The following is a 23,428-nucleotide window of genomic DNA, read 5'->3' as shown; positions in this document are numbered from 1 at the left end:
AGCGTAGTGCTTTGTCTTCTTGTCTGGTTTTACAGCTGGACCCTCTGATTAAAAATAGCCATTTCTAGTTGTTTCACCGAAATGAAACACAACCGTCATTTTGTTCTGGCCTTCGCCTCTGTTCACTGGCTAACAGTGAGGAGTTACTTCAGTTTCCTGAGTATATTTGAACTGTTCTTAGAGTAATGTTGGCGGTCTGTGGTCACAGGTTTAAGGACCAATTCAATAATCACCACTGCTTTGTGTTTTATGTTGGAGTAGTTTAAAGCTCAGTTGTAAAGGGTGTATTTCAGTGTGAACCTTTGTTAGTCCTGACTTAAGCTCTTTTAACATTTAATCAGTAGTGGTAATAGCTTTGTAGATATCAACAATTGCTTTTTGACTGGCATCCATAATGTGATATTGACTTGTAGCAATTATAATTAAAGATATCTACAATGCATATCTCACCAGTGAAAATGTTCATTCTTGATATCAACAGTTCAATTATTACTAGTGGCAATGTTCATTGTAGAAATCTACAGTTGTTCTTACATTACAGATCTAAATGGAGTAGTGAACGACGATGGAAAGATGACGAAAAGACAAATGTGATATGATGACAAAATCTGATCTATCTGACACAGTGGGGTCAATCTGACACTCGCACTAGTTTAAAGCCGAGCCTGCGAGGTTTTAAGAGCCCATCCTCCTTGTTCTAGGAGCACCTTCATTCCTTAGGAGCACAGCGACACAGCGGTTTGAATCAAAATAACATGTACCTTAATTGATATGTTATTCTGAGTTAACATGTGTTTAATAATAGGAAGAGTGCTCTGACCCTCTGTTGACCTCTCTCAAATACTATGATTCCTTGAGATAAAATCCACATCTGTGATTAAGTTAGTCTTCTTTAGTAATCTTAGTCAATTTCAATTTATATAACTTAAATAGTCACGAGAGGAGGAAACCGCTTAGTCATGAATCAGTTTATTCAGCACTGCTTTGTTTATAGCAACTGTAACACTACGCAACCAGAGACGACGACATTACAGAGCACAGACACACAGGTACACATGTCACAGAGGAAGGGCGGGTCCATCCTTCATCCAGTAGATCCTTTAATACGGTTTAACAAAACTAACATACAGTTTCAATCCAGTGCTGTGTGCTGCTCTACATGCCTGCACGGTATTATTGGAGAGACGGGATATCGCTTTGTTAGAATAGTTATCGGACTACATGTATTAAATCAACCATCAGACACATGTTGGTTCTCCATTGGCACTGCTGGCCAATAACAAAAGTAAAACAACAATTGATAACAGGCAACTGCTCTTTATTGTAATTATTTTTAATACCTTTTTAATGAATGCGATGACTTGGTTTTAGACCAGTGAGTTTACATTTCAACAGTATCTCAGCGTCAGTAGGACATGTTAGTAAATGCTTCATCTTACATATCGACATAAAAAAGACGTGTTCTCGTCTGAGCACCGCTGAACCTCGCATCGTTTTCACACTATCCACCCCGTCTTCACACTATCTGCCCCGTCTCACGGCTTGATTCATGTCAGATATTGCACTAAAGGTTTAAAAGTGCAAACGTGTCCATAACGTTTTGCAGTGGAGCGCAATGTGCCGTTTTTTTGGTCTGATTGGCAAAGTATTAATGCGCTTAAGGCCAATTTGATGGTTGTGAGGGGTGAGAGTCAGTCCGAGTCAGGTAGGTGAAATGATGTAATTACTGAGGAACACATGAATTACATTCTCTTACTTTAAGATGAGTGACATTTTGTTTCAAATAGCTGCAGTGCGTTTGATGTAAACGCCGCACGACCCTTTCGTGGATTTGTCCAGAGTGAGGATTTCAGGCTCGAGAGCAGATGCTATGTAATAAAACACAAGAGCTGAAGACAGAACAGTTAACAGCAGTGACACTGCACAGACATATCCAAGAGTTAAAATACACAGTGACCTTTCCTAGCACAGGGACAGTCAGCTCACATTGTGTTTCTACATTATATCTATATTACTATACTCCTCGTTTTTGAGAGAAATGCTGATGTGTCATGTAACGTCTACAGCTTTAAGACATCTACAGCATGCTTATACAGGAAACTGCTTTAGGAACACGAAGACAATGCACAAAGTTGCTGTTTCAACATTAATACACACTTGAATTATATATTATTTAACAACATCATAAGGCTTGAAGGGAAAATGTGGTCAAATGGGTAACAGCTGGAAGACCGTGTGTAGGATATTTATTCTGTGTGTTTAAAGGCACCAGGTGGAGGCTTTATGGAACAGAGCAGTGACAGAATTGGTACACTGGTGCTACAGCTTGTCACTGTATAACGAAACAAGTTCCATGACCGGCGACAGAATACAGAAGACAAACTGTCCCGTCGTACAAAGATGGACATCCTCAGCCAGATGCTTTGTTCTCTACTAAAAGGTTTGCAGATCGTTGATCACCATCACCAGATCAGCTCAGGAGTTGCTACTAGTTTTAAATGATAGCTCAGCCTGGAAGTATGCTGCATGTCTGTCATCGGGGAAAGAGTTTCTACATGAGCTAGATCAAGGGGATTAAAAGGTCAAATTAAATTAGCTTTAAGGGTGCTGAATTCCAAATCCATTGCTTTTCTATGATTGAGGGTTCGCCTCCACGCAGCTCTCAACATAGCGAAGCATAGTTAATGGTTGCCGTAGTGAGGCGTGTGCCAGAAGATTACGTAATAACGGCCTGCTCCTCTGAATGTTCGTAAGTTGTCGGGCTCGATCAGAGACGTGACTCACACATCGCTCCCAGATAGAAGCGCTATGCACAGGTCTAAGGGCGCACCTTCATTCTCTGCTCAGGTAGACATTACTCCTCCATATCTTTACATCGCTAACAGCTGTTTGCTGATCTGAATTTGGAATTTAGCACCTTAAACTTGCAGACATTCCCAAATTGTTTCTGTGAAGACATTACTGCAGCAACAGACCCCACTCTGATCACAGTAAAGGATGTCAGAGGTCCACTGGGAGACCTGCTGGTTCACAGACTAAGGGTACAAACACACAGGGAGCGGAGAGCTGGGCAGAGCTGTGAGCCCCTGTTTATTTTCAATGAGGATAGTTAGAGGCCAGCAGTGGACAGGGCAACATTCAAATGAATGCACTGTGAGCCGAAAGGGGAGGACAACTGTGGTGCAGTGCTCACACCTCAGATTCTGTCAAATACCTATTGTAAATATGTGTAGTTTGAAGCCTGTGATCACTATCAACCAAAACCACAGAGGCAGTGAACTGCATTTGAGCATTGACAGCTCAGTGGGACACGTGTGTGTGTGTGTGTGTGTGTGTGTGTGGTTCTACTTAGAGCTAGCTATGTGTTTAAAGTGACCTTCTTCTTCAGTGAATCTGCAGCCAAAGAATTCTGCTTCAGGAAGTAAGAGTGCGTCACATCAGGGTCTAGAGGTCGTAGAGGATCTCCAGAACCGTGGCCAGAGACCAGGCCTGGGTCTCACAGCTGAACGAGCAGTACTGGCCGTTCTCATTGGTCAGCTCTGGCAGACCCTTCCATGGAGACCTAAGAGGGCACAAGGTGGGTCAGAGCTAACAGCGTTTTTCCATTGGTTGATGTTATCATGTGAAACAAAGCAAAGCAGAAACAGTCCTACCTCTCCAGGTGGGTATAATGTCGTGACAGGACATTTTTCACCAGGGTGGCTGTTTTAGCGTAGGTTTCTTCTCCCAGTTTCTTGGCAAAGTAGAGTTTAGCACGCAGGAAATAGCCTACCGGCCACAGCCACTCCTATACACACACACACACACACACAAAAGGTAAGTTATGAGCAGAGGGACGATTTAAAATATTATTATGGTGCTACACCAACATTAAAAAGGAAACATCCTGTCAACTCCATTTCAGTCACGACTTGATCAATGTTTAAAGGGTAACGTCGATATGTTCCAACCTGGATCCTATTTCTTTTGTTTTTGTGTTTAAGTGACTTTTGAAATTGGTCCAGTATTGAGGGAGAACGCTGCAGATTACAATGTAATCTCTGAGTGCGGCCAATGAACGTCATCTGCATGCTCCCATTTATGGATTTATCTGCTGTAACATTTCGAGCAGCAGGCTCCAAAATGTGAGGTCACAGTGACCGTTGAACTCCAAAATCTAATCAGTTCATCCCTGAGTCCAGATGGACTGTGTCGGTTTGAAGAAATGACCTCCTGGCGTTCCTGACATATCGCATTCACGAGAATGGAGCAGGCGGACGGACGGACAGACAACCCAACACATAACGTCTGTGCAGAGGCATAAAAACAAGAGAAAATAGGGCCCAGGTGGAACAATACACAAGTACCCTTTAAGTGAGGATGAACGTGTGAGCTGAGTGTACTGCAAATGACACTGCAGTGCTACAAGCAGCAGGTTTTTTGATTATTATTTCTTTATTCAGGGTGTGTCACACTCACTGGTCCTTGGTGATAGTTGAAGCCTTTTGCCAGGTTGTAGTTGTCGTTGTCCAGAGCGTTGTCATAGACACCACAGTACACCATGTCACTAGGACAACACAAATACAGTGTCAGTATGAGACTGAATAAGCAGAAAAACATTGTCATTAACCATTCTTTTAAGCCGTTTTTACATTTACAAGCAGGAATGAATGCAGTAGTTCTACCACGTCTTGTGTGAGTGTATGTGAGTGTATGAAGATGTATGTTACTCAGGGTCAAGTGTCTTCATTCCCAGTGGTCCCAGTAGTTTCTTCTCAGCCACCTCGAGAGCCTCCCAGGCTCTTTCCACTGTAAACAGCTCTGGAGACTTTAAACACAGAGATCGTGTGAACCGGCCAATCATCACTACGTGATCTAGTCACTCAACAGACCTATTAGCCAACTAGAAAAGTGCCCTCAGTAGAGGTGCTTGAGCATACAGTCATACATGTGCACAAAAAAGATTAGGCTGAAGGTTCCGAATAGTGTGTGAGATTAGACCGTGGACAGACAGACAGGTGCACGTAAGTGACACACACATGCAACTAAACGCATGATCTCCCCACAGGGTTATGCCTGATGCCGATAAATAAAGTTACAGATTATTCAGGTGTCAGCATGTCTACTTACCACCACCATGGCAATAGTGAAGTTGGGTCTCAGCTGGTAGTCACACCAGGGGCTGGAGGCTCCATAGCTGTCCTTATAGATGCCTTTTTTGTGCACCAGATCAGGATGTTTTTCATTGGGATCATGTGGGTCGCCAGACACCCAGTAACCTTGCTCAAAGGACTGCTGGAGCTGCTGGTTCCACTGGGAGTATGAGATTAACACTTCTTTACCTGGAACACAATGTAACATGTTCATTACACATCGGTGCTGTAATTCAAAATGAGTGCAGGAGACGTTTCTGTATCTGAAAATACAGGTAAATGGTAAATGGACTGTAATTGTATAGTGCTTTACTAGTCTTTCCGACCACTCAAAGCTCTGTCAACAACATGTCAACCGTCACCCATTCTCACACACACACACACACACACACACACACACACACACACACACACACACACACACACACACACACACACACACACACACACACACACACACATTCATACACTGATGGTACAGCCTTCAGGAGTAATTTGGGATTCAGTATCTTGCCCAAGCGGCAACGCCTGGTGCCGAGAAATGAAGCAAACACAGAAGTGCCAAAAACTGCAGTTCTTCAAATGGCCACTTGAGGCTGGCTGCAAAAGTAGACTCCCATGTTAAAATGCTCAATTTTACAGCAGAAATAAACATGTTTACAACCTGGTAAACCAAAAAAGTTTTGGTCACTATAACTAATTTCCCTGCTTGTGACAACTGTAAGGTTTGGAATTTTTATTCAACTAGCGCTGTTGCGTCACCCAGGACCGCCACAGCTCCAGCGAAGATCCACCTAGATGGTGACGGCCGGAGCCACTCACTTTGAGCTTCACAAGGCTCCTAACAAACAAGACTATGTTCATATTTCATACAGTCTGTGATCTTTAACAAAGAACACTTCTACATGCAGACTGGAGGAGCTGCTCAGCCTTCTGAACCACAGCCGCCCATTGAGTCAGTGTGTGTGTGTGTGTGTGTGTGTGTGTGTGTGTGTGTGTGTGTGTGTGTGTGTGTGTGTGTGTGTGTGTGTGTGTGTGTGTGTCATACCATCTCTGCGTACTTTCGCTCCATCGTAAGGGAACAGTCCTTTGGCATGTAGCTCCACCACCCAGCGAACAGCTGACTTACTGAGACCAACTATTTCCACGGCTGCTCCATCTCTGGACAGAAACGGTGACACAGACAACAAATTCAATTCAATTATTTTCCTGATTAATACAACATTAAAAAAACCATCATAAAATAGTGAAAAACAAACATACACGATGATGTAAAACTGAGGAAAACAGCACACCCTAACAGCAAATGGCTGTGTGAGTGATCAGATTGCGTGTTACCTTGGAGTAGCAGGCATGCCTTTGTTCTTCGCTTTGTCACTCTCTCCCATTTTGTCCATCCATGTGCCACAGTTAAAGCGGTTTCCTCCAGTCACAAAACCTGTGGCTGGATCCACCTTAGCAAACACGTTGAACCCTGGAAAGAAAGGCAGGAGCTCCAGAATACTGTGGTTGGTATTGAAGAACAGTTTGGAAAGCTGCTGGTGTTAAGTCTCTCCCGCGGCATTGGGCTCTCGGGTTACGGTGCATTATCGCTTCCAACTGGAATAGAGTGGTGGATCGGGAAAAGTGCATGCGTGGAATACTAGACTGATTTGTTTGTTCAAATGTTATAAGCCTGCAGCTTCCCGCTCAAGTGGAACACGGAGGGTATGTCCATAGCTGAAACTTTAACAGACACACTGTCCTACCTTCATCTCTCATGTGCATGTCTATTTTGGGTCCAGCACTTCTCTCTCTGAAGGAAATTCCCTCTAGGTGGCGCTGCAGAGCCTCCTGGATCACATCATACAGAGGCTGCTCCTGCAACACACACATGAATATATACAGACAGTGTATCTATATATGTGTGTGTGTGTGTGTGTGTGTGTTAATGTTCTACATACCACCTCTCCAGGTGTCATAGGTTCACAGTCATCAGTAGGGTACATGCGTGTGACAGGGCACTGAAGGATCTCATGCCCTTGAGGAACGTGGGTAGCATAGTCCTGAAAAAAAAAGAAAATAGTAAGAATAACTAAGCAATGAAGTAAAACATGATATTAGCTCATACACCTATGCAAAAATGTATAACTTTTCCGTAACCATTTATTTGAATTATTAAGTTAATGAACTTTAGTAAATGTAAATTTACTTATTTTAGGGGTAGAAAAGACAGCTTGAGTTCCGTTAGATGTACTGACGCTCCTTTACCTCCTCCTTTAAATGTATTTTTACATGACTTTCGAAATGACAGTGTCCTCATACCTGGATGCACTGCAGCCACCACCACACAGCATCGCGACAGTTGTATCGTGCACAGCGACCCTCACCCAGCAGGTTGGGGATCAAACCGTGACGCAACGTTCCCGCAAAGGCCAGGATGATGTTACTATGGAGACCAGAAGGCAGAACGGTTTCATGGTAGTGTTTAGTTACGAAAGGGAAGTGTGTACTCCCACAAAGTACACACACATGCATACTGTACGTACCGAGCCTCAGTGTGTCTTCCAGTGAGCAGCATCAGTCCTCTGAGGGCGATGAACGTGTCTCTGCCCCAGCAACGGAAAATCCCAGAAGAGAAATGAGGAAGACCTAAAGAATATCAGTTAGTGCATCAGTAAATTCAGCCAAGGACTGTCCACCTACTATATCAAATATGATAAATATTGGATGAGTAACTGCCCTGTAAACAAAATCTGGTGAATCAGTGTTCAGGACTACGCTGTGAAGAGAGTGTGTAGATAAGTTGTTTAATTTTTCTCATTTTGCGACTCGGTACTTAGCTAGGCAACGTTAGCTTGCTAATTCCAACATGTTGACGATTCTGTCTGATATCAGGCAACTGATAAGAGAAGATCCATCACTTTTATGCCACTATTAAGCATCTGTTGCTAGGCTACCTGCAGCCAATGAGACACAGCACTGCTCCTTCTGGCCTGTGATTGGACTGATGCGATAGGGAACGTCCTTGATTTGCATGGAAAGGGGAGGGAGGGCAGGTAACCGTCCGACACCACACATTTGAACTGAACCCAGCGCCAGGTAACGAACAAAGCTGGAGCCGTTCTGGATGAAACTGTTTGGACAAGGAGATGGAAAATCAGCAGCTCCAGCAAGACAGGAAGTTCACGATTTCACTTAATGCAACAAATCAGTCAGTAAAAGTTCATAGTTTTAGATTTGAATTTCAGATCTGAAGAAAGCAATTTCCTACCTGGACATGAGTTTGTGAGTTGCGTCCAGGGCTGTAGTGTAGGTTGAAACCAGGATGGCATCAAAGTAACAGGGGATGAGGTAGCGTGGGATGTGTTTCAAGTAGTTAAACATAGCTCCCAACCACTGACCCACCTGCAGACACAGTGATACAATGAATAATCTGTTCCAGAGTCAGCTTCAGGCCTGTGAACACTCATCATAACTAAGACGTCAACCCCCACTGCATCGCTACGTTAACTTATTCAGTGCCGATCATTTGGTAGCATTAGTCCAACAACCCCTTCACCCATGTTATACTCAAGAAATGTAATTAAGTACAAATCAAATTCTTACAGGTGTGGGAGTCAAAGAATATTGACATCCTCCTCAAAAACCTGATCAAGTAAAACCAAATGTATCTGAATGATTAGATACCAGTAGAAAGAAATAAAAATGTCTTTTTGTAAATTGGGTGAAGTGGCCGTGTTAGGCTGTACAAGCCTGACCTGTGCCAGAGGTCCCTCTCTGTGTATCAGTCTGTTGGAGACAAAGTCAATCAGCCAGTCCCCTTGTCTCAGGTTAGCACACACAGGATGGCCGAGGTCATTGTTGGGACGGAGATCAGCCAGCACCGACATCAGACCTGCAGAGACACAACAGTGCTACAGTTACACTCCTGCCATAATGTGAGAAAGTACCAACGTCAAATATCAGTGTGAAAACAAAACAAGCACGCCAAGAGGTTTGGTCATCCTTCAGTTGCCTTGAAGTGAAAGTGTTCTATTTCTAATTCAGAGAAAGCAGTTATGTTTCTTTTGTTGTTGTTTTTGAATATGTAAAGAAACTCCCTTCAACAACTTAATGAGTTGTTGCGAGTAATAATCACAAAAGCAAGCGTCTGTGTCGAGTGTGTGTTTAGGCACAGAACAATTAATGCTTTGCAAACAAGCAGGACGTTTGAATAAATACTGTTGACATGTCTTACATGACATGACCTGTTTAACGTCCTAACACTAGCTCTAACCAGCTTATAATCAGTCATTAAAACTACTAATGACAAGATTTTTATTAATTAGAGCAAGTTGTTAAATAAAATACAATAATTTATTTCCTATTAGGATAACATTTAGAATAATTGTCAGTGTAAATTGACTTTGGGATGGTTGGAATTATGCCATGATGTTGCCATACCAGTGCTCTACCAGAAGCATTTATTGACATTTTAGGAAAAAGGAATATACTGTGATATTACCCCTTACAGTGCTTCTAAAATTACACCTTGATATATACAGTGCTGTGAAAAAGTATTTGCCCCCTTCCTGGTTTCTTATTGTTTTGCATATTTGTCACACTTAAATGTTTCAGATCATCAAACAAATTTTGATATTAGACAAAGATAACCCGAGTAAATATAAAATGCAGTTTTTAAATGATGATTTCATTTATTAAGGGAGAAAAGCTATCCAAACCTACTTGGCCCTATGTGAAAAAGTAATTGCCCCCTAAACCTGATAACTGGTTTTGTCACCCTTGGCGGCAACAATTGCAATCCAGCGTTTGCGATAACTGGCAATGAGTCTTTCATGTCGCTGTGGAAGAATTTTGGCCCACTCTTCTTTGCAGAATTGTTTTAATTCAGCCACATTGGATGGTTTTCGATCAGAAATGGCTTGTTGAAGGTCACGCCACAGCATCTCAATCAGATTTAAGTCCAGACTTTGACTAGGCCACTCCAGAACCTTCATTTTGCTTTTTTGAGCCATTCAGAGGTGGACTTGCTGGTGTGTTTTGGATCATTGTCCTGCTGCACAACCCAAGTGTGCTTGAGTTTGAGGTCACAAACTGATGGCTGGACATTCTCTTTCAGGATGTTCTGGTAGAGAGCAGAATTCATGGTTCCATAAATTATGGCAAGTCGTCCAGGTCCTGAAGCTGCAAAGCAGCCCCAGACCATCACACTACCACCACCATGTGTGACTGTTGGTATGATGTTGTTTTTATGAAATGCTGTGTCAGTTTTACGCCAGATGTAACGGAACGCACACCTTCCAAAAAGTTCAACTTTTGTCTCGTCAGTCCACAGAATATTTGCCAAAAAGTCTCGGGGATTATCAAGATGTTTTTTGGCAAATGTGAGACGAGCCTTTGTGTTCTTTTTGGTCAGCAGTGGCTTTCGCCTTGGAACTCTCCCATGGGTGCTATTTGTGCCCAGTCTCTTTCTTATTGTTGAGTCATGAACACTGACCTTAACTGAGGCGAGTGAGGCCTGCAGTTCTTCAGATGTTGTTCTGGGGTCTTTCCAGACTGATTCATGTCAGTTACTTTGTTTCTCATCTGTTCTTGAATTTCTTTAGATCGCAGCATGATGTGTTGCTTTTTGAGATCTTTCAGCCAACTTCACTTTGTCAGACAGGTTTTATTTAAGTGATTTCTTGATTCAACAGGTCTGGCAGTAATCAGGTCTGGGTGTGGATAGTGAAATTGAACTCAGTTTTCCAAAAAAAAATCACAGTTGATTCATGATTTATCAAGGGGGGGCAATTACTTTTTCACTTTTTCAAGTAGGTTTGGATAGCTTTTCTCCCTTAATAAATGAAATCATCATTTAAAAACTGCATTTTGTATTTACTCGGGTTATCTTTGTCTAATATTAAAAAACATTTGATGATCTGAAACATTTAAATGTGACAAATATGCAAAACAATAAGAAACCAGGAAGGGGGCAAATACTTTTTCACAGCACTGTATCTATATATAGATATATAGCTTGTTTCTGTACACTGAACTAGAAACTATGTGTAACTACCTTGTAGTCCAGCATATTTGAAGCTGTCCCATCCTGGGATACTGTAACAGCCTCCACCATCTTCTTGTTCTTCTGAGTCGCAGCGAAACAGCAGGACATTTAGGTCTGCTAGCGTCAGCTTGGACATCAGCCTGTGGAACACACACAGCTTTCAAATAAACTGTTCATACGTCATGTTTTACCAAATGAGATAATGTACACAGGTGCTGTTTTTTTTCATATCATCATCATCTATCATCTTCGTTGGAGTACGTGGACAGGGTTTTGAGGGGACCATTACAAAATGAGCAACGAGCCATTCTCTCAAAATGAAAGACAACACTTTTGATTAAAGATAGGAAATAAGTTTGGGATAAAAATGTATGTCTCATTCTGTGCATCAGAAATATATTTGTGAATCAATTTTATGTGAGGATATTGTTTACATTTATATATAATGATAAATATTTGTGTGTGCATTGATAAAGCATTTTGGTGGAGAGAGTCATTTAAAGATAACAAAATACATTTGTGAATCCTTCTATGTGCATTCATTAATATTGATATGAATCTGACCCCACATGTGTGTGCATGTGTACTCACTGTGCCAGGGGTTTCTGCAGTGCTTCTGGTGAGTTTTCATCTGCTACACTGCCTCTCCTGTATTTTGGGCTGAACTGCGACAGATAATACCTCAGCACCCCCACCAACCTTTGGGCCTTGGGGTCCAAACTAACCCTGTGAGGAAGAGAGAGCCACAGAAAACATATGGCTACCAACTGATCCAAATGCAGAATGCTAATAAATTAGCTTTCGATCAACCATGGAAAGAATGATAAACGTGTCTTGCGATGTGTGTCTTCAATGATGATGTGAATACTGCACTGATGACACTTTGTGCCGGTGTGTGTGGTTTACCTAAAGGCGATGATGCTGCCAGGTGTCAACTTCTGAAAGGTGATTTCCTGCACAAACTCTGATGGACCTTTAGATGTCACTTCAGCTTGTTTCACCACTGTACTCTCCTGTAACTATAAACAAATATATAAAATATTATTATTTTATTGATATGCTCATTCATTGCAAAAATGACCATGATACTTAAAGTGATCATAGCGATATTTACCGATATATGCTCCTTTATTTCCACGGTGTATTCTGGCATGCCGTTGATGTAGTTGTCGTCCTTCTTGTAACTCCCTGAAGGCCTTTCCACTGTCCTTGCCTCCAGCACCACTTCCTCAATCTTTCCTTGAGAGAGAGAGAGGCGGAGAGAGAAACTCTCAGCATCGGTACGATTTGTTGTAAACTAACTCTTTGACAAAATCATGAACGAGTTGAGGAACAGATATAGTGTAAGAAAGTGCAAGACACACACACACACACACACACACACACACACACATACTACAAAGATAATGCAACAACAATACCTACAAATACATGCTTGAGTTCTGATATAAAAAGGTGAAGATGTTATCGTCATACCAGGTATGAACATGGGTGGGACATTGGTGTCGTACTGGTGGGTTTTAGGGTTCTGGAAGGCTGTCCTGCACACTGCCACCACCGACTGGTGAGTGCTGGGACAGTGTCGAGTTACTGCAACAATATCTGCATCAACCTGGTCTACAAACACCTGGAGAGGACAATGATTAGAGATCAAACTTAGACACTTTCTAATGGCGGAGACACCGAATTCATTGATGTACGTAAAGTCGACAGATGTTATTCATTCTCTAGGGGACTTTCTAGAGAACTCTGAGTTGAGAATGGGTGTGTATTGGACGGAATATTCAGAGCTAGATTGGGTGACAGACTTCAGCTGTTCTGCTTTACACACAAATGTACTCAAAGTAAAAGCCCTATTGATTAACTCTATCCAAAGAGGAAGCTCAGGATGAGACTTGTTTTCCACCCAAATACTTCTTTCTGACCAAGTACGACTCACAGTTTTGAGGATTTAAGTTTGCAGCTTTTCAAGGATATCAGCTCTTAGGTTCTTTAGGTAATGCAGTTCAGTGTTCAACTCCGCCAGCTTTACAATCCAGTTTTAGAAGTGCAGTGCCACGCATGTGTGCTTTAAGATTTCAGTATTTTCGACAATGCTTTGTAATTCATTCAACTGTCAGCATTCACTCGCATATTGTGCAGAAAATGCCTTTTCAAGTTTAGTGTACTGTTCAGCTGTAAAATTAGAAAGTTCATCACTTGGCCGTTGAGCCAAAATCAAGCACAGCCCACCAGCTGGGTTCTGCCATGTCTCTCCGTTTATGTGCTGGATTTGGGGTTTCTCAGCCATAAGAAAGGTAGTGCAGGAACACAGGAAATTTAGCATTCAGCACCAAAGAGCTTAATAGATATCAAAACTTATTTTTTACGTTAAACACCAAAATCAGATTGCAAAGTGAGCTTCTGTTTCATTATATTAACACACATGCAAACTACATTATTAGTCCAGTAATGTAACTTGAAACAAATTGCAAAAGCTATTTTACTTGTATTGTACCCCTAAAGGAATCCCTTTTTGACACAAAAAAAGTGTAAATGAATAAACCGAAGGAAAAATCCTGAAATCGAGGAAATTCAAAATGGCCCCCATCAACCCTTGTGACAATAGTTATTTCATATTTGAAGGAGTTACAATCCGAGATGGGCAGTATTTCTGTTCTGTTGCATTTGAAAAAAATACTTTTGATTGATGGTTAGAATTAGATCAAATCTGGGTAGAACAAAACTAGATCTGGGGTGAATAGGACCAGATCTGGGTAGAACAGGAAGAGATCTGGGTAGAATCAGACCAGATCTGGGATGATTAGGACCAGATCTAGGTAGACTAAGACCAGATGTGGGTAGAATAAGACCTATTTGCGTTGAGTAAAAAGTACAGCATGGTCAAACCAAACAAGCACAACAATGTTGTAATGCGTAATGCTTGTACGGTCACTGAAACTTTGCTAAAAAGACGTTTTTGGTAGAATTACATTTAGCCGATTTTCAAAACTTTACCGTCATACAATTCCGAAGGACTTTTCTCTCTCTTTCAGGACATAGTGAGGACAAAAAATCCATTGAGTTTGATTTGGTTGCCATTTGTGTGAGGTTGGCCCACGTATTTAGGTAAAATGTCTGGACTACATGGTACCTGCATGAATCCCTGAGAAGCCAGTTCCTGGTGCAGCTTGTTGAGTGCCAGTTTCCCAGCTATGATGCCACTCTGGAATCCAACCTCACCAGTGGAGGTGGGGGGCGCTGAGGGGCTCCACTTGGGGTAGAAACGCTCCTCCTTTACCACAGAGATCTACACACACACACACACACACACACACACACACACACACACACACACACACACACACACATCAAGCATTGTCAAGATTGTCTGATAATCTACTACTGATTCATTATCTGTTCCAGTTTTAGCAAGTTGAGCAGGTGAGTGTATTGTATGTAGATGCTACCCCCTATACACAACTCTATCTTCCAGATTCCTTCATTAAACAGACGGTTTCTGGAATCATCCGTCCCTCAGAACAACTGCAGCTGAAGTGAAGTGCTCGTCAACAGTGTTTTGATATCTCAGAATGGTCTCTGTTATGGCCATGTGTCGGGCTGTACTATCAAAACAATCTGATTGGCTTGGGAGTTGGATAGCTTGCGAACATCTGATTGGATCTAAGCTCATCGCTCTCCCAGGTTGTCACAAACAAGAAAGAATAGTGGGAGAGAAGTCCTAGCTTGCATATTTTCAGTTAGACTGGTCAACAGAACCCCCACGCCCCCAAAAATACACGTGTAACGATCTACACGATTGACACGGGTCCTGCTTTCAAGTAGGAAGACACTGTAGATTTAGATTAGAATTGATAAATCACATCCTTGATCGATGGGACATGTGACCCTCTGGCTCTACATCTAGCTTTTCCAACTACGGAAGTCACAACTGTGGAGAAATAAACTTGCATAACCATATTATTTTTAATAATTGCAATAAGTGAGCCAATATTGGGTTTGTTTCATAAACACCCAAAACAAGCCAGAAATATGGTTAAAAGCTAAGAAATACTGTTGAGCCAAAACGATGTTTATCACATGTAATACAAGTCATATCTTGTGTGTGTGTGTGTGTGTGTGTGTGTGTGTGTGTGTGTGTGTGTGTGTGTGTGTGTGTGTGTGTGTGTGTGTGTGTGTATATATATATAACCTGATGTGGCACTAATTCATCATATCCTCTGGTGGAACCAGTAGCACAGCAGGCCATAGAGACCATAGCAGAGCTGGGGAGGGAGTCCAGAGCTGAACGCAGCTGTATCACAAAGAGAGGCACACACAGCAATCACTGCACAGACCTGACGTCTGGATAGATGCTGTAACCTTAGGGCTGCACGCTTATGGCTAAAATGATAGTCATAATTATTTAAATCAATATTTAGATCACAAATATGCATCACGATCATTCATTTTGGGACAAACTATTTTCATTTAACTTCTACATTTTATACAAAACAGAGCACCCTGAAGTGCATTTGCATTATTCTAGTAATATACAGTATATTACTTTTATATTTCCATAACTTTTATCCATTAAGTCATTTTATCAGTTAGAAATAGAGAAAGTAACAACAGAAGAAAGACTACTATTCAACTAGAATTACACATATTGCAGGAATTATGGGAACTTAATCAGGGAACAACAATTAAGGTACACATTCAAAATGTTCATATAAAAAAAAGATAATGCAAATTAAAGCAAACAGTTATCAACCTCTTCAATCAACCCCATCCTAACGTGACCCTGACAGTGACTCACCTGTATGGGACACTCGTTGTCATGGGTCACATCAAGAAACATGGCGTGCGCGATGGCGGGCATCAGTGGGCGGAGACTGGGCTGAACAAAAGCTCCGACTGGCTCGCCCCCATAACGATGGACCAGCCGGCCCTCTTCATGGCTGTCACCAGCTGACATGGCCTCTAAAAAAAAAAAAAAAAAAAAAAAGATAATGGTTCTTTCTCAGTTCCCGATTTTCTGTGCCTCCTTGATTCCTTTCCTCCTCGCCTCCTCACCTCGCGTCTTAGTCCCGCCCACGCGAGATGCAAGCGGAGGAGGCAAAAAGAGACCGGAGGAATCGAGGTAGCAGGCATTTAACAAATGAGACATCCTCGGACCGTCATCTTACGAGGTATAGCACAGCTGATCGGTGGTCCATTGTTTAGTTCTACAATATATATGTATTTTATGATCTCTGTCAGATGAGCATAACTTACATATTTACTATTTATTCAATTCATAACGTGACATAATGTGACAAGAACGACCGGATGTCACGCATGTTATATTTAACACACACACACACACACACACACACACACACACACACACACACACACACACTATATGTACCGTATTTTCTGCACTATAAGGCGCACTTAAAAGCCTTTAATTTTCTCAAAAAACGACAGTGCGCCTTGTAATCCGGAGCGCCTTATATATGGATCAATTGGTTAATTGGTTGATCCATACTGGTTGTACACGGCGCTCTGTCAAAATGTTTCAGTACGACTGGTAAACTACGACTGGTAAACTACAAAGAATAATCACTGAACTGCCAGGCAATAGCAGCGACACTGACTCGGATAATGACGAGAGGGAGCCGGGCATGTTGGATGCCGTACTCGCCCAACTGTTCAATTTGGACACTGAAGAAGAAGAATTCGAGGGATTCGTGGACGGGGAATGAACTGAAAAAGTGAGCTTTACGTGTTATATACGTACCGTAACTGAACAATGTTGAGTTATGCACTAACTTTTGATTTAGCGGTATCAGATTGTGTTTCTTTTACGTGTTTACAACTGAACAAGGCTGGGAGATATTGTGAATATGCACATTAACGTTTGAACAACGTTGAGTTATTGTGAATGCACTAACTACGTTTTATACGTAAGTTGAACAATTTCGAGAGTTACTATATTGTGAATGCACTAACGTTTGATTTAGTGGTATCAGACTGTTTCTTTTACGTGTTTACTGAATCAGGGAAAAGTTCCCCTCTACGTTTAAGTTACCGTATTGTGAATAAAATCAAAAATCAATAAAGTTTGACTGAATGATTTATCTGACTGTTTTGTTGACATTCCCTTTAGCACAGCTCCATCTAGTGGATGCATAACGCAACCCCAGTCAAACGTTTGACTGTAGTAGCTTCTATTCTATGCGCCTTATAATCCGGTGCGCCCTATATATAAAAACAGTTCTAAAATAGGACATTCATTGAAGGTGCGCCTTATAATCCGGTGCGCCTTATAGTGCGGAAAATACGGTAATAAAGACTTCATAATTTTTATTATGTGAAGCTTAAATGTTTGTATACAAATACAGTGACATATATTATATATGACTATGATTGAGAGAGATAGATAGATAGATAGATAGATAGATAGATAGATAGACAGACAGACAGACAGACAGACAGACAGACAGACAGACAGATAGATAGATAGATAGATCATATATACACAAACACAGTCCTGTCTACCTATCTGACAACATGAAATACAGTAATTTTATTTGTTTAATTTTATACTTTTATTTGTTTACTTGTTGGTGTTTCCTCGCTCACAACTCCTCCGACAGGCCTCCTCGATCCTCTCTCCTTGAGATGCATTTTAGGAATTGGGATAAACCTTCAAGATGGAGCGCTGAGATTGATTTCGGGGTCACAAGCCGGAGGAGCAAGGAGCGAGGAATCAAGGTGGCAAAAAAAAGGGGAATTGAGAAGGACTCACGGAGACATTGGAGGACAGTTATCAAAAAAGCAACCGGTTCACACATTCAAGACCACTGTGGACACATTACAACCACTGGGACACATTACAATCTGGCAATGCAGGTGTTTTGCCTTTGAGGGGCGATGGACAACACACGCTTATGTTTAGGATGCATGTTCAACAATGTACGGAGTGAGCTCACAGACAGTTCCAGAGTATTCCCTATTTTCTAAATTGTTTTAAACTGTTGAATTAAATTACATGCCTTGCATTATATCTGCCATAACATCTAATAATGGAATATTGATTGATATTTTCACTTTTGAGAATTGTGTTTAAATATACAGACAGGTGACCAATTAAAATGAAAGAAAAAACTGAACAAATGAGAAGGGAAACATAACACAAAGGGAACTAGGGCTGATTGAATGGTTTGATGAGAATGATGTGAATCGTAGGACACAACCCTCACAGTCAATACCAGTCTTTTAAAAGAATGCTGTTCATCTCTCCAGAAGAGAACAACAGACAATCTATGACAAGAGGCACTGAAGCTGCTCTGGAAGCTAATAGTGGAACAACAGTAACTGTCTTTTTCTTTGCTTTGTCACCAATCTGTAGGAATAATATTACAAGCAACACAAATACCTACCTTAATATCCCAAACTGTCTAATTTGTCAATGTTAATGATGAATAATGGGTGTAGTGTGTGTGCATTTTGATCGTATAAATTACTGTACCTCGTATGAGCGACGTGATCCCTAGCTTGGTTACGAAGATATTATCCAGTTCCTCACTGCCGGTGAACAGTTCAGCCACCACATACAGGTTAGGACACACTGTTCTGGCCACGTCCAGCATGTACTAGTCAAACACAGCAAGGCAACACAGCAAACCCAGTGCAGGCAGTGCAAGAGAGGAGGTTGAGGAAAAGACAAGGAAGGACAGACAGAGGAGGAAGAGGAGAGTAACGTGAAAGGAATGCAGCCAGTTAGTGATAACAGGCCAAGCGACCACGACATGCAGTCAAACAGTGCATGGACACAGAGTTAGAGGAAAGAGATGAAAAGAGATGCATGTTTGGGTATGAAGAGGAAGAACGCAGAACAATGCAGTGAAAAGAGAAGAAGAAAGAGACAAAAACACGTTAGTTCATGCTGAGGCGTTGTACCTCGTATAAGGCTGCTAATTCCCAGCCGGTTAACAAACACATTGTCAAGGAGCTCGCTGCCTGTAAACAGTTCAGCTATCACATACAGATTGGGTCTGACCGCTCTGGCTGCATCTAACATGGCCTAGACAAGACAATACACCAGTTACATTACAAACAGGGAGAAGAGAAAGGTGTGCTGTTAACACTGATGTACAGTATGCATCTACCTTTAAAACACAGCAAGTGAAACTCAGACATAAACCAATGAAATTACATTTCCATTTTCCACTTTTACAATTTCCTCATAACCTTGTTCTATTAAATTCAATCTATTATGCAGTTAATGTACTTAACTGCATGGTAATATGAGAATAGGTGACAATACCTCAGCTACATGTAATGGTGTAGAGTGGCAGTTGTCCAGTCTGACTCCATTGAAATATTTGGCTGTGATTTCCGTGTATTTCTGCATGTGGGCCCACAGGTACGGGCAGTCCTCGGGTCCATTGCCGTAGCGGAGTTTGACACTGTCACCCCAGCATACCAGCTCCCGACGCACATACACATTGGAGCCTATGTAGCGCAGACACAGAGCACAGAGGAATCACAATTTCATCAGTGCAGACTGTTCAACCTATAACCTGAAAACTGCTGACAGTATTTTACATTGAGGTTCTCAGGTTCCTATTAATGATCTGATATAAAAAGTGATGTAACAGGACAGAGCATCATGGTCAGTGAGAGGAATGAGGATCCCCTCTTCAACCTTGTCAAGGTATGAGTGTATTTATTCCTCTGTTCTTATAGTTTTCTCTATTTTCTAAGAAGTTTAATATATCAACCTGGTTCAGCAAAGTTGCGCAGTGGATCATCTCCCATCACCCAACCGTTGTGAGCCAGGAAGTGACACGTCTTGTCTGGCTGGTCCAGCAGCTGCAGCTCCTGCTCCAGAGTCATGTCCTGATATGGGAAGGTGAAGTACCTGAGACAGACAGATGAAAACACTGAGATCCTCCAACCCTCAGCCTCCCATCACTCCTGGTATTATCATGAACCTCATGTCCCTGTTATCTGTACAGGATGTAGCTTTAACATTTACTATGTGTCTGCATCATCCACCTCAGCTGGATTGTATCCATCATTTGTCTCTCTCCTGAAAGCCATCTCTTTAAATTCATTACCTGGTAACCAGAGGGTTTTTCCTGTTGACGGGACCAAGTTTGGGGCCGTGGTCTGCCAGACGCTCATACACTACGTTTCCCACAATACAGTTGGCAGCCTTGAGGAAGAGAAGGAACACAAAGAACACTGACTGATGCACAGCATGCATTACATATTTTGGGAAACCCTCATCGTGTCTCCAATTCCATGCTTTATGCAAATACTCCGCTCTAATGCTGACACTGCACTATTTTGGTAGTCCGTATACAAGTAATAGATATGAATGACATGAGGCATCTCCTCTGAGAGACATACCAACAGGTGTCTCCAGCCGGCTCCAATGTGAAATCACACGTCTGACCTTCCTTTAGTGCTTGGTGGTATCATGCCGTAGTGTGCATACTAATTCTTATTTCTATATTCTAATTCTTATTTATATAGCAGTAACCCTGTCTGGTGGTACATTACACACTGCCTTACCTGCTCCTGATGCTGGTGCATGATGTTGTGCTGTTCTTCGTTCAGCTCCTTCAATTTTTGTCTCAGCCAACCACAGCACTCCTCGATGTGCTGTGGGGAGGAGCTATAGAGAGAGTGCGGTAACGTTAAACAAAAAATACCACTACTCTAAATTACATTTACAAAGTGTCAAAGTGCTTCATACATATATGTACTATATACGCACTAACAGTATAAAAAGGGCCTGCCAGGGTACGTTTTTGGCTTTGTTGAAGAAACTGCAATGTTACACAACATTTGTGCACTGTATATATTCTTGATGTTAGCAAATGATTTATCAAGCAGTAATATTCAACATCTCTAATTTAATGTGAACAAAAGCTCATGGAGTTATTGTCTCAGTTTACAAAAGCGAGGGCCGTTGGCAGTGAAGTAGCCGCGTATTAGTTTCATAATAAATAGGCGCAGGAAATAGCAAAGCGTGTACCAAAAAAAATAAACACAAAAAACAAAAATGGGATTTTCAAAGTCAAAGTATTCGGCCATCTTTGAGCTGGACAGAAAATGATACCGCAAAGTATGTACAACGTAGTCATTTTCTTGTCTTACCAAAGTTAACCTTTCAGCAGTTAAGAAAAGAGACTAGAATGGAAGAAGAACCGCTAAAACTAATATAAGTTTGAACAATAACTGCCGTAGCTTGACGTTTTGGGTCAGACCTGTGAGGTACAAAGGTCTCCAGAGCAGAGTCCATGTCCACTGTGTTGCTCCAACGATGGAAATTTGGGTCCTGAATGATCCTCAGGCCCTTCTTCCCCCCGGTCTTACTCTGGTCCGGCTTGGTGCCTAAAAACACAAACATGCAAAGGTCATTTAAACGGTATCGAAATCAAATTAGCACACTAGTGGCTTTCTAACTGAGTTCAGCCACAGTGATCTGTCACTGTAAATGTTTCTGTCTATGTGTCTGTGTCTTCAATTCCTTTGACACAATAGAAGGAAAACATGCAAAAATGTATCCGTCATGACAACTAATGTTGGTAGATATATTGACCCAGAAATAACAAGGAAAAATAATATTATTTAAATTTTAAGATCATTGTATGCCACTGATAAAAAGATAATATAATAGCACAATAATGCAAGTATACCCTTTAAGGGAGCCATGCACTTTTTACTGTTAAGAATATTCAGACATTGGAATTGGAATGTGAAAAAATAAATTAAATTAATCCACACAACCAAACAAATTAATAAAATGTGCTGTGTCTGCGCAATGCCCAAGTCTATTGGTAGGGAATAAATAAACCCTGCTGTGTATTTTGTCATGTTGGCGATTGTTGGTGCCATTCAGGTCTATTTTTTTCTGCACAACAGTTGTGTGCCTGAACATATCCTGTGTATGCACTGAGGCTGCTTCATGCTCTGCTGCTGATGCGCTCACACTTCTTTAAAGTTTTGCCCCCATTACAAAGTTTACACAGTTTTTCAAATCTTCACTGATCGACAGTACAGACCATTGTGTAGCAGGGTTCTGAACTGCTCCACAGCGCTGTCCACTTTGAGCTGGTAGAACTCCCACAACTTGATCTGAGGATACACGTCCTGCCACAACACACTACGGATGGCCTGATACACATCAACATACAGAGAGAGAGAGAGAGAGAGAGAGAGAGAGAGAGAGAGAGAGAGAGAGAGAGAGAGAGAGAGAGAGAGAGAGAGAGAGAGAGAGAGAGGCACAAACACACAGATGACCACTATTATTAAATGAGCCTCTTACTATAGCTTTCATGGGCTGCAAAATGCTGTTGAATAGAATGCAAATTTAACATTAGCAATGAATCATAAGGGTTTTCACAGTTCCAATCATACAGTAAGTAATGCAAGTAAACAGCTATAGCAGCTGTGTTATTGATTCAATCATTTCATTCCCATGTTTAATGCACCTACATCAGTATCAGGTAGTCTGGAATCTGACTTGAGAGCTTACAGTACTTCTAAAAGGTGCGTTCACACCAAACGCGGCCCAAATTATTCGCGCCGCGTTTGGTGTGAACGCACCGTAACACAGTCAGTAACGAGAGTTGAATTGCACTTGTGAGGTTTCTCTGTGTTACTTCTTTGAGGATGTGGGGAGTCACACTCGGTCCCTGTTCAGACCTGGCACTGACATGCGTGACCCGATCACAAGTGCACAGCTCAAAGTACAGGCGTGAATGCACCCGAGACGCATTGAGATCTGATCACTCAGACCACATTCGGGGATGGTCTGGGCTGCATATGGCCACATTCTCTGTGTCTATGCGTATGTGTCCTGGGCCACATTGATAGACAGCTTACTCAACTGATTGGTGTGTGTGTGTGTGTGATTCACATATGCATCTTTTAAGTGCTTGAATATCCACTAAAGCGGATGTCATGCAAGAGAGTCAATAAAAACCAAATGGAGCAGTTGTCATATTGACATTTAAGGTGTGCCAATTGATTCACGAAGACAACTCGTGCATGAATAATGTGCAAGAAAACATTCCACCTTAAAAGTTGCCAGTAGCTGCCAGCAGACTGAGAGGAACAGTGCATTCAATTATTTTTTCTCAGTCTATAGCTAGTTAATTGCTTCATTTGCATATATTTATTTGGGGAAGTGAGATCTGACCAGAAGTGGTCACGTGAGACTCATGTGGCGACGCATTGTAATGCCAGGTGTGAATCGACTTACTCAGCTATTTAGTGT

General features: G+C 41.7%; 1 protein-coding gene across 3 annotated transcripts in view; it reads right to left on the bottom strand.

Annotated features, from left to right (window-relative positions):
* Positions 1-953: 953 nt before the first annotated feature.
* The window catches only part of agla (amylo-alpha-1, 6-glucosidase, 4-alpha-glucanotransferase a), a 32,388-nt gene continuing 9,913 nt past the window's right edge, over positions 954-23,428 (bottom strand). For 2 of the 3 annotated variants that reach the window (XM_068702047.1, XM_068702048.1), the window contains exons 7-35: positions 22,212-22,323; positions 21,414-21,540; positions 20,716-20,818; positions 20,256-20,353; positions 19,917-20,056; positions 19,460-19,647; positions 18,662-18,785; positions 15,962-16,125; positions 15,356-15,457; positions 14,297-14,452; positions 12,640-12,790; positions 12,278-12,402; positions 12,070-12,182; positions 11,755-11,889; positions 11,173-11,303; positions 8,873-9,009; positions 8,386-8,519; positions 8,072-8,247; positions 7,661-7,763; positions 7,437-7,560; positions 7,076-7,177; positions 6,881-6,992; positions 6,471-6,606; positions 6,181-6,293; positions 5,110-5,321; positions 4,710-4,807; positions 4,459-4,546; positions 3,654-3,787; positions 954-3,562 (exon numbers count right to left, since the gene is read on the bottom strand). In XM_068702047.1, the coding sequence (XP_068558148.1) occupies positions 3,445-3,562; positions 3,654-3,787; positions 4,459-4,546; positions 4,710-4,807; positions 5,110-5,321; positions 6,181-6,293; positions 6,471-6,606; positions 6,881-6,992; positions 7,076-7,177; positions 7,437-7,560; positions 7,661-7,763; positions 8,072-8,247; positions 8,386-8,519; positions 8,873-9,009; positions 11,173-11,303; positions 11,755-11,889; positions 12,070-12,182; positions 12,278-12,402; positions 12,640-12,790; positions 14,297-14,452; positions 15,356-15,457; positions 15,962-16,125; positions 18,662-18,785; positions 19,460-19,647; positions 19,917-20,056; positions 20,256-20,353; positions 20,716-20,818; positions 21,414-21,540; positions 22,212-22,323 (3,756 nt within the window). In that variant the 3' untranslated portion in view covers positions 954-3,444. Of the gene's footprint in view, positions 3,563-3,653; positions 3,788-4,458; positions 4,547-4,709; positions 4,808-5,109; positions 5,322-6,180; positions 6,294-6,470; positions 6,607-6,880; positions 6,993-7,075; positions 7,178-7,436; positions 7,561-7,660; positions 7,764-8,071; positions 8,248-8,385; positions 8,520-8,872; positions 9,010-11,172; positions 11,304-11,754; positions 11,890-12,069; positions 12,183-12,277; positions 12,403-12,639; positions 12,791-14,296; positions 14,453-15,355; positions 15,458-15,961; positions 16,126-18,661; positions 18,786-19,092; positions 19,217-19,459; positions 19,648-19,916; positions 20,057-20,255; positions 20,354-20,715; positions 20,819-21,413; positions 21,541-22,211; positions 22,324-23,428 lie in introns of all 3 variants that reach the window. The other variant, XM_068702049.1, reaches the window with a different exon arrangement.

This window comes from Cebidichthys violaceus, unplaced genomic scaffold (genome assembly GCF_023349555.1).
Source record: "Cebidichthys violaceus isolate CVI_PGR_0920_01 unplaced genomic scaffold, fCebVio1.0.p SCAF_8, whole genome shotgun sequence".
Lineage (NCBI taxonomy): Eukaryota > Metazoa > Chordata > Actinopteri > Perciformes > Stichaeidae > Cebidichthys > Cebidichthys violaceus.
This window is presented reverse-complemented; position numbering and strand designations above follow the sequence as displayed.